We start from the raw sequence: 16,456 nt of genomic DNA on the forward strand, positions 1-16,456 counted from the left end.
GGGGAAGAGATTCATGGTTCAGTAATTAAATAGTGTTTTGCTTTAGGTGAATACAATATGACGGGGGCTAATTTAGCTACAACTAATCAGGGAAGAGATCTTGGAGTCATCATGAATAGTTCTCTGAAGACGTCCACTCAGCGTGCAGCGGCAGTCAAAAAAGCAAACAGGAAGGTATAGAGAATAAGACGGAGAATATCTTATTGCCCTTATATAAATCCATGGTACGTCCACATCTTGAATACTGCGTACAGATGTGGCTCATCTTAAAAAAGACATACTGGTATTAGAAAAGGTTCAGAGAACGGCAACTAAAATGATTTAAGGGTTTGGAATGGGTCCCATATGAGGAGAGATTAAAGAAACTAGGACTTTTCAGTTTGGAAAAGAGGAGACTAAGGGGGAATATGATAGAGGTATATAAAATCATGAGTGGTGTGGAGAAAGTAATTAAGGAAAAGTTATTTACCTGTTACTCTAATATAAGAACTAGGGGTCACCAAATGAAATTAATGGGCAGCAGTTGTAAGACAAATAAAAGGAAGTTCTTCACACAGTGCACAGTCAACCTGTGGAACTCCTGGCCTGAAGAGGTTGTGAAGGCTAGGACTATAACAGGGTTTAAAAGAGAACTAGATAAATTCATTGAGGTTAAGTCCATTAATGGCTATTAGCTGGGATGGGTAAGAAATGGTGTCCCGGGCCTTTATTTGTCAGAGGGTGGAGATGGATGGCAGGAGTTAGTATCATTCCCTTTGGAACACCTGGCATTGGTCACTGTCGGTAGACAGGATACTGGGCTGGATGGACCTTTTGGTCTGACCCATTATGGCCATTCTTATGTTATGTTCTTAGGCAAAAACAAGAAATAAACCATATCTGTGCCTTATGTTAGAACTATGCTAGGTGTTTCTGGGGACTTAATGCCCAGATTTGAAACTTGTGAGGATCTTATCATTTTAGTTCATTTTTCTTTTAGGGTTGTAATTCTCTGTCTTTAGGAAATTCCAAACAGTCTGTGTCACACAGTGTTCTGTACACTCAAATTGGCATGGAAAGATGGAGATTGCTGCCATAAATTAGGTCAGTAAAGCTGAATATTTATACAAATATTTACTGAGCGAGCTAAGGAAAAAAGTCGGACAGGGAAAAGAAAAATTATATTTCAGTATTTGAAAATAGAGCTGTATTATAGTGATTTAAAAATAAGACCAAAGCATTGGAGATAAACGATGAAGATGTGAAAAGCAGCTCATGTTTTAGACTGCTAGGAGGAAAACAATTAAAACATGACTATATGGGATGCAAGTAAGAGAGAAGGTTCATTAAGTAGAATTACAGGGAAGTTTGTTAATGTGTTTTCATATTTGACATCTCCTTTTGAGTTTTGAAAGCAAAAGAATATTTTTAAGTAACAGCAGTTAAGAGATGAGTAAAGTCAGGAATAGTGATGCTTTTTCTGTTTGAACTATGTGAACCTTACAACAAAGCCAGTTTTTCTTATCCACCGAGGACTTTAAAAGTGTTTTCCTTTGAATTCAGAAGGTTAGAGAGACTCCCTAATAACAGCATTGTCAAAAACCATAAGAATTCTAACAAGGCCAATTTATTGTGTGCCCGATGGTAGGAAAAAGTCTCTCAAATGAAAATGTGAAAACAAACAGAACATTTCGGGACAGTAAGTGAATAGTATAATCAAAGAAGAGACAACATTTAAAGGCTTATGGGAAAATGCCAGTTATAATTAAAACTGATTTCTTAATAAATACATCCACAATACAATTTTCTCCTTGAATTGGGCCAACTCTTTACCATAAGAAACTCTTATCAACTTCAGACATGATCTTGCAGGGAAACTTTTTTATAAATATAGGGTACAAGCATTTTGTTAAACTTTTTCTTTGTGTTTTAGTTTTTACATCTTGAGAAAGGGCACTTTTTTAATACCAGTGAAATTCAGTGTTATAGCACAGAATGTATTGGCATTCTTGTTAAGATCTGCTATTGTGTTCTGAAGTTTTATAACTTGCTCATAAACATTAACTCTAAAGTTGGAACTTGGCACTGAAACTGGAAATCTGAAATACTTTTCATTTGGAATTTACTAAGAATGGGGAGAGCACATCAGCCACAAAATATGTTCTCAACCTCAGCCCAATCTCTGCGCTGATTCTAGCTTGAATCTGTTTAAAGATGAAACATCACTGCTCCCGAAGGCTCCTCCACCTTCCTTGGAGGTGCTTAACCAGCTTCTGTATAGATGCCCAGGGCCCCTGATAGCAAAGTTTTATATTGCTTGCTTCATGTAGAGATACCAATGTCTAGCAGATGGGGTTCCATAAGTTATGGATCTTAAGATTAATTTGCAAAGTACTGTGAAGAATAACCTTTGGAGAAATGGTATATTGCTGGGGAGATCCCTTTTACAGTACATGATGTTTATGTAAACTATGGAGAGTTGAAATAAAACTTTCCAAAAGGTTGTGTAAATAAGCATATTCTTTTCTCAGTGCTTATCTAGCTAAACAATTTACTGTCACTGGAACGTTAGCAAAGATTGTGGTGGATTCTCCATCACTGGCAATTTTTAAATCAAGATCAGTTTAAAAAAAAAAAAAGATTCTGTAGTTCAAGAAGGAATTATTTAGAGGAAGTTCTGTAGCTTGTGTAATAACAGGAGGTCCAACTAAATCGGGGGTGGGCAAACTATGGCCCGGGGGCTGCATCTAGCCTTCCGGACATTTTAATCTGGTCCTCAAGCTCCCACCGGGAGCAGGTCTGGGGCTTGTCCTGCTCCGGTGCTCTAGCCAGGGAGCAGGGTCAGGGGCTTGCTCCACTCCATGCGGCTCCCGGAAGCAGCGACATGTCCCCCCTCTGGCTCCCACACGTAGGAGCAGCCAGGGGGCTTCACATGCTGCCCCCACAGCTCCCATTGGCCGAGAACTGCGGCCAGTGGAAGCTGCAGGGGCGGTGCCTGTGGTCACAGCAGCATGCAGAGCTGCTTGGCTGCGCCTCTGCATAGGAGCTGGAGAGGAGACATGCTGCTGCTTCTGAAGCTGCTTGAAGTAAGTGCCCCTTGGAGCCTGAACCCCTAACCCTGTCCTGCACCCAACCCCTTGCCCCACCCTTGATCCCCCTCCTGCCCTCTGAACTCCTCGGTCCCAGCCCAGAGTGCCCACCTGCATCCTGAACTCCTCATTTCTGGTCCCACCTCAGAACCCCCACCCCCAGCTGGAGCCCTCACCTCCTCCCACACCCCAATCCCTAATTTTGTGAGCATTCATGGCCCACCATTCAATTTCCATACCCAGATGTGGCCCTAGGGCCAAAAATTTGCCCACCCTGAACTAAATGATCACAGTAGTCCCTTTAGGCTTTGGAATTATAAATAAACCAAGTATCTGGACCTTTTCAGATTCATTAATTCAGATGGTTTTATTTAAAGAGCATGGTCCTAAAAATGGTACTAATCTAAAAAAAAAAAAATGTGATTCCACCTTTGTGTGTGCGTGCTTCAAAATAAAATAGAAGTTATTATCCAGGGTTTCTTGTAAAGTGGGGGAAAGAATCTGACTAATGTTTGTATCTTTGTTGGAGGGGTTTAGTACATTTCGGAGATATTCATGTTGTGGTCATGGTACCATTATGTGTGAGTAAATGCAGGAGTCTGTTTATGCACAATGTTCTTCAAAGGCACCTGGAGCATTGGATAGACCTCTTTGTTGTGCAGTCTTAATCTACCAGAACAAAATAATTCCTTTGCTGCATTTTGAGAAATACTTTGTATTTACAAAGTCCAGGGCTCTGCTGTTGACCCCCTAGTTAGCAGGCCTTAGAAGCCTGCATGAAGTTGCTGAAATTTCATTCATTGTGGTAGGTGCCCCTCATTAACTCTACCCAGGATAAACAGGCAGTGGGAGTGGTCCTTTAGGAAGCAGGAACTAGGATACAGGAGATCCTGGAGGGAAATTCTAGATTACTGGAGGAGACTTAAGATGATGTTTGTTTTTGATGTTTTGTGATTTAAAGGAAGGTATTAGGCCTGTGCCTAATCAGGGCCGGTGTGTTCCCTTTAGGCTGGATGAGGAACCCCAACCCATTCATCCTTGGCTTAGAAACTGTAACTTCTTGGCATAAATAATATTTTTCAATCTAAATTTCATAGCTCTGTTCTTGTAAGTCCCGTTTTTAACTGTGACCTAGGCATTGATTTCAATATGAAATAGGCTTATAGATACCCAAGTCACGTTTGAAAATGGGACTTTTAGGCTTTGTTGAAAAAATTTCAGTGGTTTCCAAATATTATTGAAAAATTGTGGATTCCAGGAAAAATTTTGTCTGTTTCGAGTTAATGTTGTCAGGACCAGATTTAGTATTTTTGGCAGGGCCAGACTGTTGTTAAATTTTTAGAATGTCAAGAGGCCTCTCTGCTATGGGGTCAACACATAACTGCCAAAATTTGAAAAAATATTTTCAGTGGACAGTTTTTTTCAGATTAACCGGAAGGTTTAAGATCTGATAAGGCCTTCATCTGCCACAGAATTCTGCATGAATGAATGAATAAATAATGAATATTCTCCGTCTCTTCACAATGATTTAATTGAATCCAGAGTAAAGAGCAATATTAATATAATTTCAAGTGCTGAAAAGTACTCGCCATCTCATTCCTTTCCCTCGAGCACATAAGAATATGCACAGGAAATCAGTGAATTAAAGGTATTAACAGTCCCTTAACTTGTTTATGGACAGTAATTTTTTAGTTTTCTTCTCTTTCATTTTTTCCTGTTCTTTTACTCTTTATGTCTGGCCCATTCTGTCTGTCTCCATTCCACTTGCTGCCTCTGCTCCCAAAGAAAACAACACAAAGCACCAACCACCACTTTGGGCCTTGTTCTAATTCTGGGAAAAACAAATTCAGTCAAATTGTTGGTTAGCTAATTTAATGTATTTATATTCCTATTATTATTTTCCTTGGCAGAAATCCTATATAGCTCTGTATGTTCCAGGAGAAAGTGATGGGATGGCTGTGCTGAGCTGAGCACTTGTGATGTATTAATATAGCTGGCTGCTTTGGATTCAGTTGTTACCTGACAAGGCTTCAGCCTCCTCATTGCCTCAAGGCTGACAGAACTGGTGTGTGGCTGTAACAGCTTCCCAGGCCATTCCAACACATGCGAACTGCTGGAGTTCTAGATCACTCCTGCCACGCCACCTCAGGACTTCCCCTGCTTGTGGCTCCAGCCCTGCAGGGAGGCACCAAGACTCAGGGCTCCCCCAACCACCCACAACGGGGCAAGATGGCGCTCATGGCCTCTGCCCCATGGGCCAGATGAAATTAACCGCAGGGCCGGATCCAGCCCGCAGGCCCTAGATTCCCCAACCCTGCCCTACGCATTGGAGCCAGAGGGAGGACATGCCGGGTGCTTCCTGGGAGCCTGCCAGCCCCGCTGCGTCACTAACTGGATAGTCAACGGCCTAGTCAGCAGCGCTGACCGGAGCCACCAGGATCCCTTTTTGACCGGATCTTCCGGTCAAATGGTCACCCTAACATCAGCGAGAATGAAGAGGGGCCATGTAGAGCTGGGTATGCTGGCCCTACTCCTCCTGGAGAGTTCTGTGCATTGGGGTAGCTGGCTAAGCCAGCTTTGCAGATGCTTTGCAGTAGTACTCCAGTGTGAATTGCCCACAGCAGGATGCAGAATCTATCCCTTAAGGTCTCACGGAACTTTCATGAAGTAGAAGTTTGTGAAAAGGAAAGTTTTAGTGGCATCTTGATTACCTTCTGTGCTTACGTAAACATTTTCACCTGCATTGAATTTTACTTTTAATTCTATGTCTAAAGTTTGCCAAACTCCCTCTTTTCCCATTGTTGTACAGCGGAATGTGTGGTGGTTCTTTGCTTGACTGCTGCTCTCTACTCTCTACATACAGGTCAGTGGAATTCAGTAGTGAATTGTTTCTTGCGTATATAGAGCTGGGATCCCTTGGGATGAAAAGTGACATAGATGTGTTGGAATCGGTAGCAATCTTAAACAAGCGCTATAGAAAATGGCTAAAACCAAGACTGTGAAAGAATCTGGAAACTTGTGCAACCCTTTTCTTGTAATAATTCTCTTATATTTTAATGTCCTCACTGGGCAGATTCTATGCTTATTTAACACATTTTCTTATTTTTCAAGCAGTGTTCAGTATTTCAAAAGTTTGTGTTATACTCTGCCACCTTTTGGCAATGAGATCTAAAACCTGTTTTCATGTGGGACAAATGCCAGTTATTTCTCCTTACTTCACTGAACATCTTGCTGGAAAACACTTTGAACCAGCCTTGCTAAATGTTACTAGCTTACATGCCTAAGGTGAATAACACTTTTGACAGACAAGTAAAATATTAGTTTTTCCTGATCTTCAATTATCAGAATAAAGAACAGGTGGCTGGTACATTTGTATCACAGTTTTGCAATTCTGCTTTGAATAGCTAGCCCTCTTGGTAGTAATAATGCTATTTATTTGCCAAATATTAAATATTTGTATTCATACCTGATTTCTCCATATTGTTTATCTCTTCTTTTTCTTATGATGTAGTGAAATCTGAAAAATCTATGAAATAGGTAGTAGGGGCACCACACCAGTGTTATGAATTTCTGCAGGGTGTGTGGGTATATAACATAAGGAGACTTCCACATTGGCCTCTGTAACTCAACTACGGTTTTTTGTTTGTTTTTTGTTTTTGTTTTTTAATAGAGGACTATTGTTTCCTCTGCCATGGAACTCCCTTCCCTTTAGCTAGTGGTTTGGGGTAATAGGATAATGTACAATGTTTGACAACTGAATAGTCTGTCTAAAAAGGACTAGTGTTTGATGTTGGGTTTTTATGCTAGGTGGAATTGCTGATACGTACAACATAGTTGAAGAGTACATATATTCCCGTGTTTAGCAACATGAGCCTTAAAAATTATATTTAAACTTGTTTTAAAATTCCAAATGATTATAGAAATGATAGAATTCACACATTTTGCCTTGCAAAAATTCTAGAACAAATGCCTAAACTTGCAGCAGGACAGCTCTTCAGAAATTTGTCAACCCCAGAAATGATTAGCTGTGTTTCCTTTTAGTTTGTGGGTTTATCAAGAAAAACTGCCCACTTTTTTCTTTTCATTATCAGCATGTTTGTGACTTTAAGGTAAGCTACTTAACTAAACTTGCCAAGCGTTATTTGTAAGAAAAGGCTATCAACATACTTTTAAAATCTGGACATTGTGTCCTGCAAACTAGCAGTTGTAAGCATTGTTATGCCTTCAGAAGAAAAAGAGAGATGAAAAAGATTCAAGTAGCATAGAAATTGCAATTTGGTCTTTCTCATTTTAAAAAAAAATAATGTCCTAGAAAGAATGTAAAGTCTTTTAAATTTCAGCTATCTAGTTACCCTGGTCTTCTGGGTTTCTTTTGTTTTATTCTTGTTTTGTTTTTGCTTAGCTTTTCATCACTAATTGCTTCCCTTTTAGTTCCCTCTCCTTGACCCTTAGGATCAAATGACCACACAACCATCCTACAAGTTATAGTAGGAGCCAGCTGAGGAAGCCAACAGGTTTTATTCCTATTTTGTGAAGTGATATTCATTTTGGACAATTTAAGAAGGCCTATTCTCTACTGTTTCCTTCTATGTTTTACTGGTGCCAGGACAATAAGGAAATATGAGATGTTGCAACATTATTTTTGACTAACCTTTAGTCAAAAGGTGGGGGGAGAGGGGTCTCGTGTTTTCATTTTTGACTAACTTTTTTGAACTCTGATACCAGTGAGCTCAGTATTGCCAACCTAAAACATTCAAAATCATTGTTTAAAAAAATCAAAGCCATAAACGTATCTTGTCTTCTGGTTTCTGATCCTGTAGGGTACGCTCAGTTCACATTTTTAAGCTTTTCTCTGCAACTATGAGAGCTAGAGACTAACTTTTTTTTTTTTTCAAAGTAGAAGCAGGGATTCTGACAGTCTCTTGACCCCAGCTGTTGGGGCTTTAAGAAAAACACCAAATATTGCAATAATTGGCAGCACTATGGTTGATGGTATTGAGTGATTTTCTGCACCAATATACCTGCTTTTTTTTTAGGGACCAAAATTGATTTTCCTCTCCACATCTGCAGATTCACTATTTCTAATTTAATGTATGAGCTGTGCATTTATAGTTGCACCATACGTGTAGATAATATAGAGGAAGAGCAGGACTGTTAGCAAGATAGTGCCTGATGGATTCTATAGCATAATGGGGGCTAACAGGTTTGATTTCATAGTAGAAATGAATAACGTGGACTGTGCATTTTGACCTTATATAAGACCTGTGATATTCCTCCATATTGTCCCCCTTCTTCTTGTGTGAATTTGAGACTTCTTAAAGTTAGGGACTACAAGCACTTGTTAGAGACACATAAAGTTTGATCAGGCCTTGTGAAAGATTTTCACAGCAGTGTAAACATACCTCAATCTTAACTTGCCACTGTTCTGCTATCACAGCTGTTTCTTGAATACACACTGTCAGTCATAGCAAGTTGTGTGGTAGTTTGATTACTACTGAGAATCTAGGATGAGGCCACTACATTTTCACTGTAACCTAATTTAGCATTTTAATCTAGGTCTTCAGAGGCAAAGGCTAGTGTGTTAACTTTGTTATAAATATTAAGATTCCTTCAGATAGTTGTTTCGATTACATGCAACAAAATATTGCCCAAATCTCTGTCAGAAACTATGTACTTAGAGTTATTTTTGTTGGTAAATGCCACTGACAATCATTGTTACTGTGCAGACCTCAAATAAAAAAATGAAATACATATTCAAATGTTAATTAAAAGCGGATAAAGCTTTTATTAAAAGGAATGCTGTTAGGTCAAAATTGCCCCCCAAAAATATAATGGTTTTACAGAGCCCACAATATTACCATTCTGTTTTATTTTAACAGAAGTATGTTTTTTCCTGAACAAATATATCCTTGCAGTCTTTGCAACCTATATATTGCAGCATTGTGATGTTGCTTGAGAACCTGAAAATAAAATTGATTAGAAAATAAGTGTTTAAAGCAAGTATTTTAGTTTCATTGTCCAAGTAGAAAGAAGTTGAAATAGTGAAAGATAAATTCTAGTTTAATTATGTGATTTGCTACAAACTATATTACCTATATCATGTTGTTGTTTGGTTGTTTTTTAAATGAGGCCAGTCCTTTGGCTTCTGTTAATTAAAATAGTGCCATCAAATTATGTCAATGTACATCAGTTGTGTATCTGGCTTGATTTTAAAAAGAGTGATCTTTTACAATGGTGTGAGATAAATGGCATTTTAAAGGTGGAAATTCAGACATTTTACATTGTGAAATAAAATCCACATTTTCAACATTGTGAAGAAGTGTCTTGTTTTTATATACCATTTGTTGAGAAACTGGCATTGGTTGTTTAAAAATACCTATCTAATTTACGGTTCTTTACTTTATTTTTAGGGTTATATCCTTTGTCGTGACCTCATGGTTTAAGTGGGAATAAAGATGAGTATAAGCAGTGATGAGGTTAACTTCCTGGTATATAGATACTTGCAAGAGTCAGGTGAGTACATGAATTATGATAATCAAGTTAATATTTCTTAATTCCTTTGATAGTCAAGAAATAATTCATCTGTAATTGGCTGTGTCAGATTCCATGGTGTTGGGATTTATAATTTAACCTGGTGGATTCATCCACTAGATGTGAACTGCTTCTTGTTGCTTTCTCTCTATATCTGTTTCCATCATGAGGATCGATTCTGCTAAGTTGCCTCTTGCAACTTAATCAACTTGAGTAATTTTAAATTTGGTAGCTTCTTACTAGTAAAATAAGGGCTCGTTGAGTCTCAGGAAACTCATTTGCTCAGAAGAAGCTTTGATGTGCTGGATGACCAAGATTCTTCATGCTGTGGGCCGCTTGAAGAGGTCTGCTGCAGAAAAATACTCTTGTGGTATGCTTCCATTCTGGAGTCCTCCAAAAGACACTCCTATAGGTTGTTCTTGTGCAACTGAGTTTCTTGGCAAAGCAGGAAAATAGAACAAGCTGATATTACTCTGTTTCAAACAAGGAAACATCAGTGAATGAGACAATAATGAATTATAGAATTTGTCCTACTGTAAATGTGGATAAATAGATTTTTACCAGGAATGTATTTTAGAATCTCTGAAGTTATTTCCCTTTTCTAAAGACACTATCTGTATAGGTTTCTCGTGTGAGTCTTTGCTCCTTAGTGCAAGACTAACAGAAGTCTCCTAGCTCTTGAGGATAGCCGGGTAGAGCAAAAGTCTAATGCTGTTGTCATAAACAAAGGAAGGTGTTTTGTTTTTTGTCCCCGCCCCCCAGTTGTGCCTATACAGAGCAATGACATCTGTAGTATACACTAAAAGGGTAGACTATTTCCCCATGCTTATTTCCGCCCCCAGTTCCTGAGATCTCCTTGTCAATAGCTGGAAATGGGCATGGGCCATTTTCATTACCACTACAAACAGTTCTTTTTCTCTCCTGCTGATAATAGCTCACCTTAACTGATCACTCTCCTTATAGTGTATATGGTAACACCCATTGTTTCATGTTCTGTGTGTGTGTGTGTGTGTGTGTATCTTCCTACTGTATTTTCCACTACATGCATCCGGCGAAGTGGAAAGCTTATGCTCAAATAAATTTATTAGTCTCTAAGGTACCACAAGTACTCCCATTCTTTTTACTACAAGGGTAGTATCCCTTCAAATAGTTTGAGTCCTCTAATTGTGCTCACTGTTTTCTATGTTTTAGAAGCCCTCAGAAACCAGTCAGAGTAACAATATGTAGCTAGACATGCACGTTCGTGTATATTTTGTGAACATGGTTATTTCGGACCCAGCTGTGCCTATATGGTTTCTTTGTGATGGTGTCTGAAGAACAAAAGCCACAACAAAATCCTTCACTGTCCTATTGGATACACTAGTTAGGCTAAGTTCTTCTATTTCTTCCAACCCATCTGTTGGAGGCTATTTTCGTATCTCTGCCTGCCTTTACTATAACAGTGTAGTTGGAGCTGTGTCGGTCCCAGGATATTAGAGAGACTGGATGGTTGAGGTAATATCTTTTATTGGAAAGAAGTTTGTCCAATAAAAAATACTACCTCACCCACTTTGTCTTTCCTACAGCATGGCAGCTCAGCGCAGAAGCTAAAAAAAGACCCCTCTGGCTCCATCCTTCACCAAGAGATGACTTCTGTGTCTCTTCTCATTCAGCTTCAAGGGAATACTGTTTTGGGGATTTGCTTGAAAAGAGAAACAATTTGCAAGAAGCTGTCTAACACCAAGGTTTTGTGACCATAAGACAAGCTCAAAGGCTGGCCATCTTCATCAATAGGCACCAACTTTCCATGGTCCATTAATGATGGCAAGTGCAATATGAAAGGAAGACATTTTTTCTAGCATGCTAAATACATGCATTCTGTTTTAAGTTCCAGCGACAGGCACTTAGAGGTTGAACCTGATTTATGAGCAGCTTTACTGCCTTTGGACTATCTATCTTCAGGATCCTCGGGAACATTTGATCGCCTTAATAGTATTTCTCTACTGTTTCTGGTGTAACAGACCTTTTACTGGGCATCCTGTCAAGCATGAGGCAGAACATTTAGACTTTCTTCTTTTTTCTTAGTTTAGCCTCTCTCAGTTGAGTAGACTAAAAGTAAAAGTTTCAGAAATGCCTGGTGACTAAGGATCAGATTTTCAAAGGTATTTAGGCACCTAAAGATGCAGAGAGGTGCCTAGTGGGATTTTCACAAGCTCCTAAGCAGGTTGGGCACCTAACTCCCATTGATCTCAGTGCAAGTAAGTTGGATTTAGGCTCTGAAAACCCTACATCACTTTTTGAAAATGGGACTTAGGCTCCTAAGTCACCTACATGTGCTTGAAAATTGTACCCTAAACTTTTGCTTTATTAGCCAGTGCCTAATTGCTACTGTTCAACTGCTTTGGCTCTAATCTCCATTTCACATTGAACAATTTCAAATACTAGCCTCACAATTGTGATGCTGGGAGTCAGAGTAGCCCACTTCTGTTCCTGGTTTAGAACAGGCGTAATTTAATGTCAAGCAAAGAGGGTCCCTCCTGCTACAGCCGATGGCTCAATTGTTGATCGTTAAGGTACAAAAGCCTGAAGTATCACTATTGGTACTAGTAGGGAGGGATCACTGGATTAAAGAACGCTCTGTGCAGGGATTTGGATTTGACATATATGGTCCCTTTTATTCCAGCATCTGAGTTTGAGTTTTGCTCAGTGGCATCTAGTAATCTCCAACTTTTTGAAAACTTGAAGTTTTGGAGTATTAGCTGTCAGTTAAGATGCTCCTTTTGGAAAATCGGTAGTGTAGAAGCATTTCTCTCAATTAGATCGTCAAGGACTTGTCACGTGACTCTGTGAGTCTGGGGAGAAAAAAAATGAAGAATTAATTTTTTAAAAAGTTTTTTGCTAGTTACTGGGTCACTATAATCCTTTGATCTGGGTGATTTAGTTTCACGGATTTTCATTTTTTTTCTCAAACTCCTTGTGCTTTTCAAATGGTATCTTAGCATATTTTCAGTAACAATGAGCTGAAGATGAGCTGCATACTTCTATAAGGGCAACTTATCAACCCCTTATACATTGATCAAGACATCAGATGGACTATTGGGTTTGAAAAGTAATATCAGGAAACTTCTTAAGGCTTGATAGCTAGATAGTCACCCATTTAGAGAGTTCCACCCACTATTCAGTAACCATTAATGTTCTGCTTTAGATTGATTTATTGTCATTTATTCAGTTCCAGCATAAAATCCTCCTCTTGTTCTGTTGAGTGGGATTTGTGGTTTGATCTGTGGGCTTTGTTCTGAGATGATGGAGAATAATGCAACATCTGCCCACTGCTCCTGGACTCCTCAAACTGAGAGAGAGCACCAAGAAGCAGTGATGGATAAGTCTTTTGGTACCTATCTTCCAAAAAAAATAAAAATAAAAAAAGGAAAACAGTCAATGTTCTTTATGAATTTTATAGAAAACCATCATAAATTCTTGTTCCATTTGCAGTTTGTTGTTGTAACAAAAGTAGTGCTATATATAAAGTTTGAAAGGAGTTTCCCAGAAGGGAATTTTAAGGGGATAATTGTCCATAAGTGGAAGGCTAATTGGTTAAAATAAAACATTCTGCATGTTAAATTTATCTTTTCAGGACAATCAAATACATAACAGGTTAATTTCCAATACCAGTGTCGTATTGTGATAAACTTTCCACTCTTGAATCAGTGTGTAGCAAGCATGTCATTTTAAGTGCCAGCATGCACAAATAAAACGCTCTGTCATGAATTTAATTCTCTGCTACATAGACATTTTATTATTTTTTGTATGTAATAAAAAAAAAATCTGAGCACAGAAAAGTAACAGGTAAATCTCAGCAGAGCCCTTTAATTGGTTTATAACCTGATAACTTGTAATCAGTTTTACTGAGGGACTATGCAGTTTTCAAGAGAGAATTAACAAAATAGAAACAGACAAAAATAAAAGGAAAAGTATCATAAAATAGAAAAAGAGAATATTAAATGCTTTTTTTAATCCTACCACATGTGCATTGCACATACAAACCTAATATAACTGAAATTTTCTGTATTTGTGTTTGTATTGCTTACACATTTAAAATAAAATATAACAGAGGCATGTTTGAGGTTTCTATTTTATATATTTGCTATAATGTTTGTTTGTCTCTATAACCAGAAGATCTTGCAATATTTTGAGAAAGAGTTGTCAGTATATGAGTAAATCAGTTCTGATAGTTTTCCCCTTGTCTTTAGGGTTTTCTCATTCAGCATTTACATTTGGTATAGAGAGCCATATCAGCCAGTCTAATATAAATGGTGCTCTGGTGCCACCAGCTGCTTTGATTTCTATCATCCAGAAAGGTCTGCAGTATGTAGAGGCTGAAGTCAGTATTAATGAGGTAAGGAGGTTTCTTGATGCCTACAAAAGCATTATGTGCTTGCTTACATTACATTTGATTACTCGTATTTTTTTCTTAACTCTCTTGTGTCCTATTTATTTACTTTTACTTCAGATTCCTTACTGCTGGTGTTCACCATGACTCCACTGGTGGAACCAGAATGGAGTGACATAACTGTGTAGGGGTTCTGCCCAGTGCAGCCACACAACACCAGGCATGGTGTGCTGGCTCATTGCTTAAAGGTCCGTTATCTGTGGAGTTTTTTTCCCTAATATAATGTTGTAGTTAATCCAGAAAATACGTACATTATAAAATAATAGTACAAAAGAACAAGAATTCTTAACTTCTCTTTGAAGGTTTTCGTTCCATGGTGAACTGAGATTAATGATAGGCAAACATCTAAAGGTTCTGGGGTTCAGTTTAGAGAATAGTCCAAAAGCCTGGAGACTTATTCAAATTCTTTAAGATGTACTATCCCCTCTTTCAACTCAGGGGCAGTCTCCCTCTCACCATCACCTACTTATCAATAGGCTTAGAAACTTCCTTATCTTTGAATTGTTGCTCCCTTCTCAGTGGCATCAGGATTTTCAATAAACGGCCTTGTTTGTTGGGATTTCCAAAGTCTATGGTGTGTCCTGAATTAAAGTACTGGGGAAGCCCCAGTTTCAGTAGAGAGGCTCAGGAGAGGAGAGGAGAGGCTACAGGGTTCCACTAACTACTGTAGCTAGAGCCCCTGTTAAGGTGGGTTGGGTGGGGGGTGAGGAGGAAGAGGAGAAGACCCGTACATGTCTGTCAGGGGCCTACCATTGGGGAACGCTCATGGAGAGAAAGGAAGGGCTCACTAAATGGAGAAAATATTTGAATTTGGTTAGGACAGGAATGATGAACGTGCCCGAGAGACTTGTATTTTGCCTGAACTGGCTTATTGATCTCTAGTCGGCTCTATTACACATGATGCTTCCATGATTATTCCATGAGTATGTTTCCAGCAGTGGAGAAACATACATATCTAAAAGGTTGATCCTGTAAGGTATCAGCTTCTTGCAGTAGAGGCCTTTATATTTGTCAATTAAGCTATGGCAGACAGATTTTGCATCAATTCTGGTGTCCTCACAGTCTCTCTTGGGTCTTTGAGTTGGTTTAGCTGCAGCTTCCGCAGCTTGAGTGAAAGAAATCCATTTCCTCAGGAAGGGTCATAAACCCAAAGCAAGTGCTCAGAACAGGAGAAGGAGAACCTGTATTTGTCACTAGGAATCCCTCTAGATTCTAAAAATAGACCCTCAAAAGACCTTAATTAACATAAGAGACTATTTTTGACAGAGTCTTGCCCATTTCATGATAAGATTCTTTGTTTTTAAATTATGCTAACACTGTTTAAAAAGAAACAAAAACTACTCAAAAGCACCAGATATTGTGTTTATGGAAAATTTCATAGGACTTCATAAGCCATAGTCTAAACTTGCAATGTATGCAGCTCTTCAAAGCAGTTGGATTTTTTTGCTGCAATCACTCACATTTAAAATATTCATAAGTAGCTTACAAAAGGTTATTTCAAATGAAAGGCATATAACTTTTGGTCCCAGAGCCTCTGCTAGAGGCCTACTGTGGCTTGTTTACTCACTATATGATGATCACTCTAACTTTTGAGTAAAATTCCAGACCTAACCGCAGAGAAATAAATGATGACAAGTTCTGTATAGCATTTCTCTCTGCATTTGTGACTGGTTGCCTTTTTATTATACTAAATTACAATTTTTGGAATGCACAGTTTTCCCTGGAATTTTTGTTATTAATGACAGCTAACATTTGGTGTTATCTTTTCTGTGTGTTTTTCCTCTCCCCAAATTAGGATGGTACCTTGTTTGATGGTAGGCCAATAGAGTCTCTCTCACTGATAGATGCAGTAATGCCTGATGTGGTACAAACAAGACAACAGGCCTACAGAGATAAACTTGCACAACAACAGGCAGCAGCTGCTGCTGCTGCAGCTGCAGCTAACCAGCAGGGCTCTGCAAAAAATGGAGAAAATACTGCAAATGGAGAGGAGAATGGAGCGCACACTATAGCAAGTAAGTTGAGGCAGAAAAAGATCTCCACCTATGTACACAATTGTGTGGCTATATCCTTGTTATATATTATAATAATAATAATATCTAGTTCTTAGATAATACTTTTCATCAGTAGATGCAGCCTTTTATTGTATCTGTAGTGTACCCCTCAGATAGTAAATGCATCCATCAGATAAAGGGCCTTGTATCTGTAACCCCATGACTTGTGGAGAAGTTTATATGTGATATTTTAATAGTCAGTTTCTCTACAGTGTGTGGGGATGGAGTCTTCTAAACTCTGGGCCATCAATACTGTAGCCCAGATTCTCATTTCCAGCCTAGCTCCTTTGTGCCACTGGGGATTATTGCTGTAACTTGCCATCTGAGAATTCCCTCCAGGATAGGGGAGCTCTCAGCTTGAATAAAGCCATCAG

At 38.8% G+C, this 16,456-nt stretch overlaps 1 protein-coding gene across 8 annotated transcripts in view; it reads left to right on the forward strand.

Moving 5' to 3' along the window:
* TBL1XR1 (TBL1X/Y related 1) overlaps positions 1 to 16,456 on the forward strand; it is a 175,254-nt gene that overhangs the window by 136,817 nt on the left and 21,981 nt on the right. For 7 of the 8 annotated variants that reach the window (XM_032783447.2, XM_032783429.2, XM_032783437.2 and 4 more), the window contains 3 exons: positions 9,479 to 9,581; positions 13,829 to 13,974; positions 15,824 to 16,043. In XM_032783447.2, the coding sequence (XP_032639338.1) occupies positions 9,524 to 9,581; positions 13,829 to 13,974; positions 15,824 to 16,043 (424 nt within the window). In that variant the 5' untranslated portion in view covers positions 9,479 to 9,523. Of the gene's footprint in view, positions 1 to 9,478; positions 9,582 to 13,828; positions 13,975 to 14,088; positions 14,217 to 15,823; positions 16,044 to 16,456 lie in introns of those variants that run through there. The other variant, XM_032783505.1, reaches the window with a different exon arrangement.

This window comes from Chelonoidis abingdonii, chromosome 8 (genome assembly GCF_003597395.2).
Source record: "Chelonoidis abingdonii isolate Lonesome George chromosome 8, CheloAbing_2.0, whole genome shotgun sequence".
NCBI classification, from domain to species: Eukaryota; Metazoa; Chordata; order Testudines; family Testudinidae; genus Chelonoidis; species Chelonoidis abingdonii.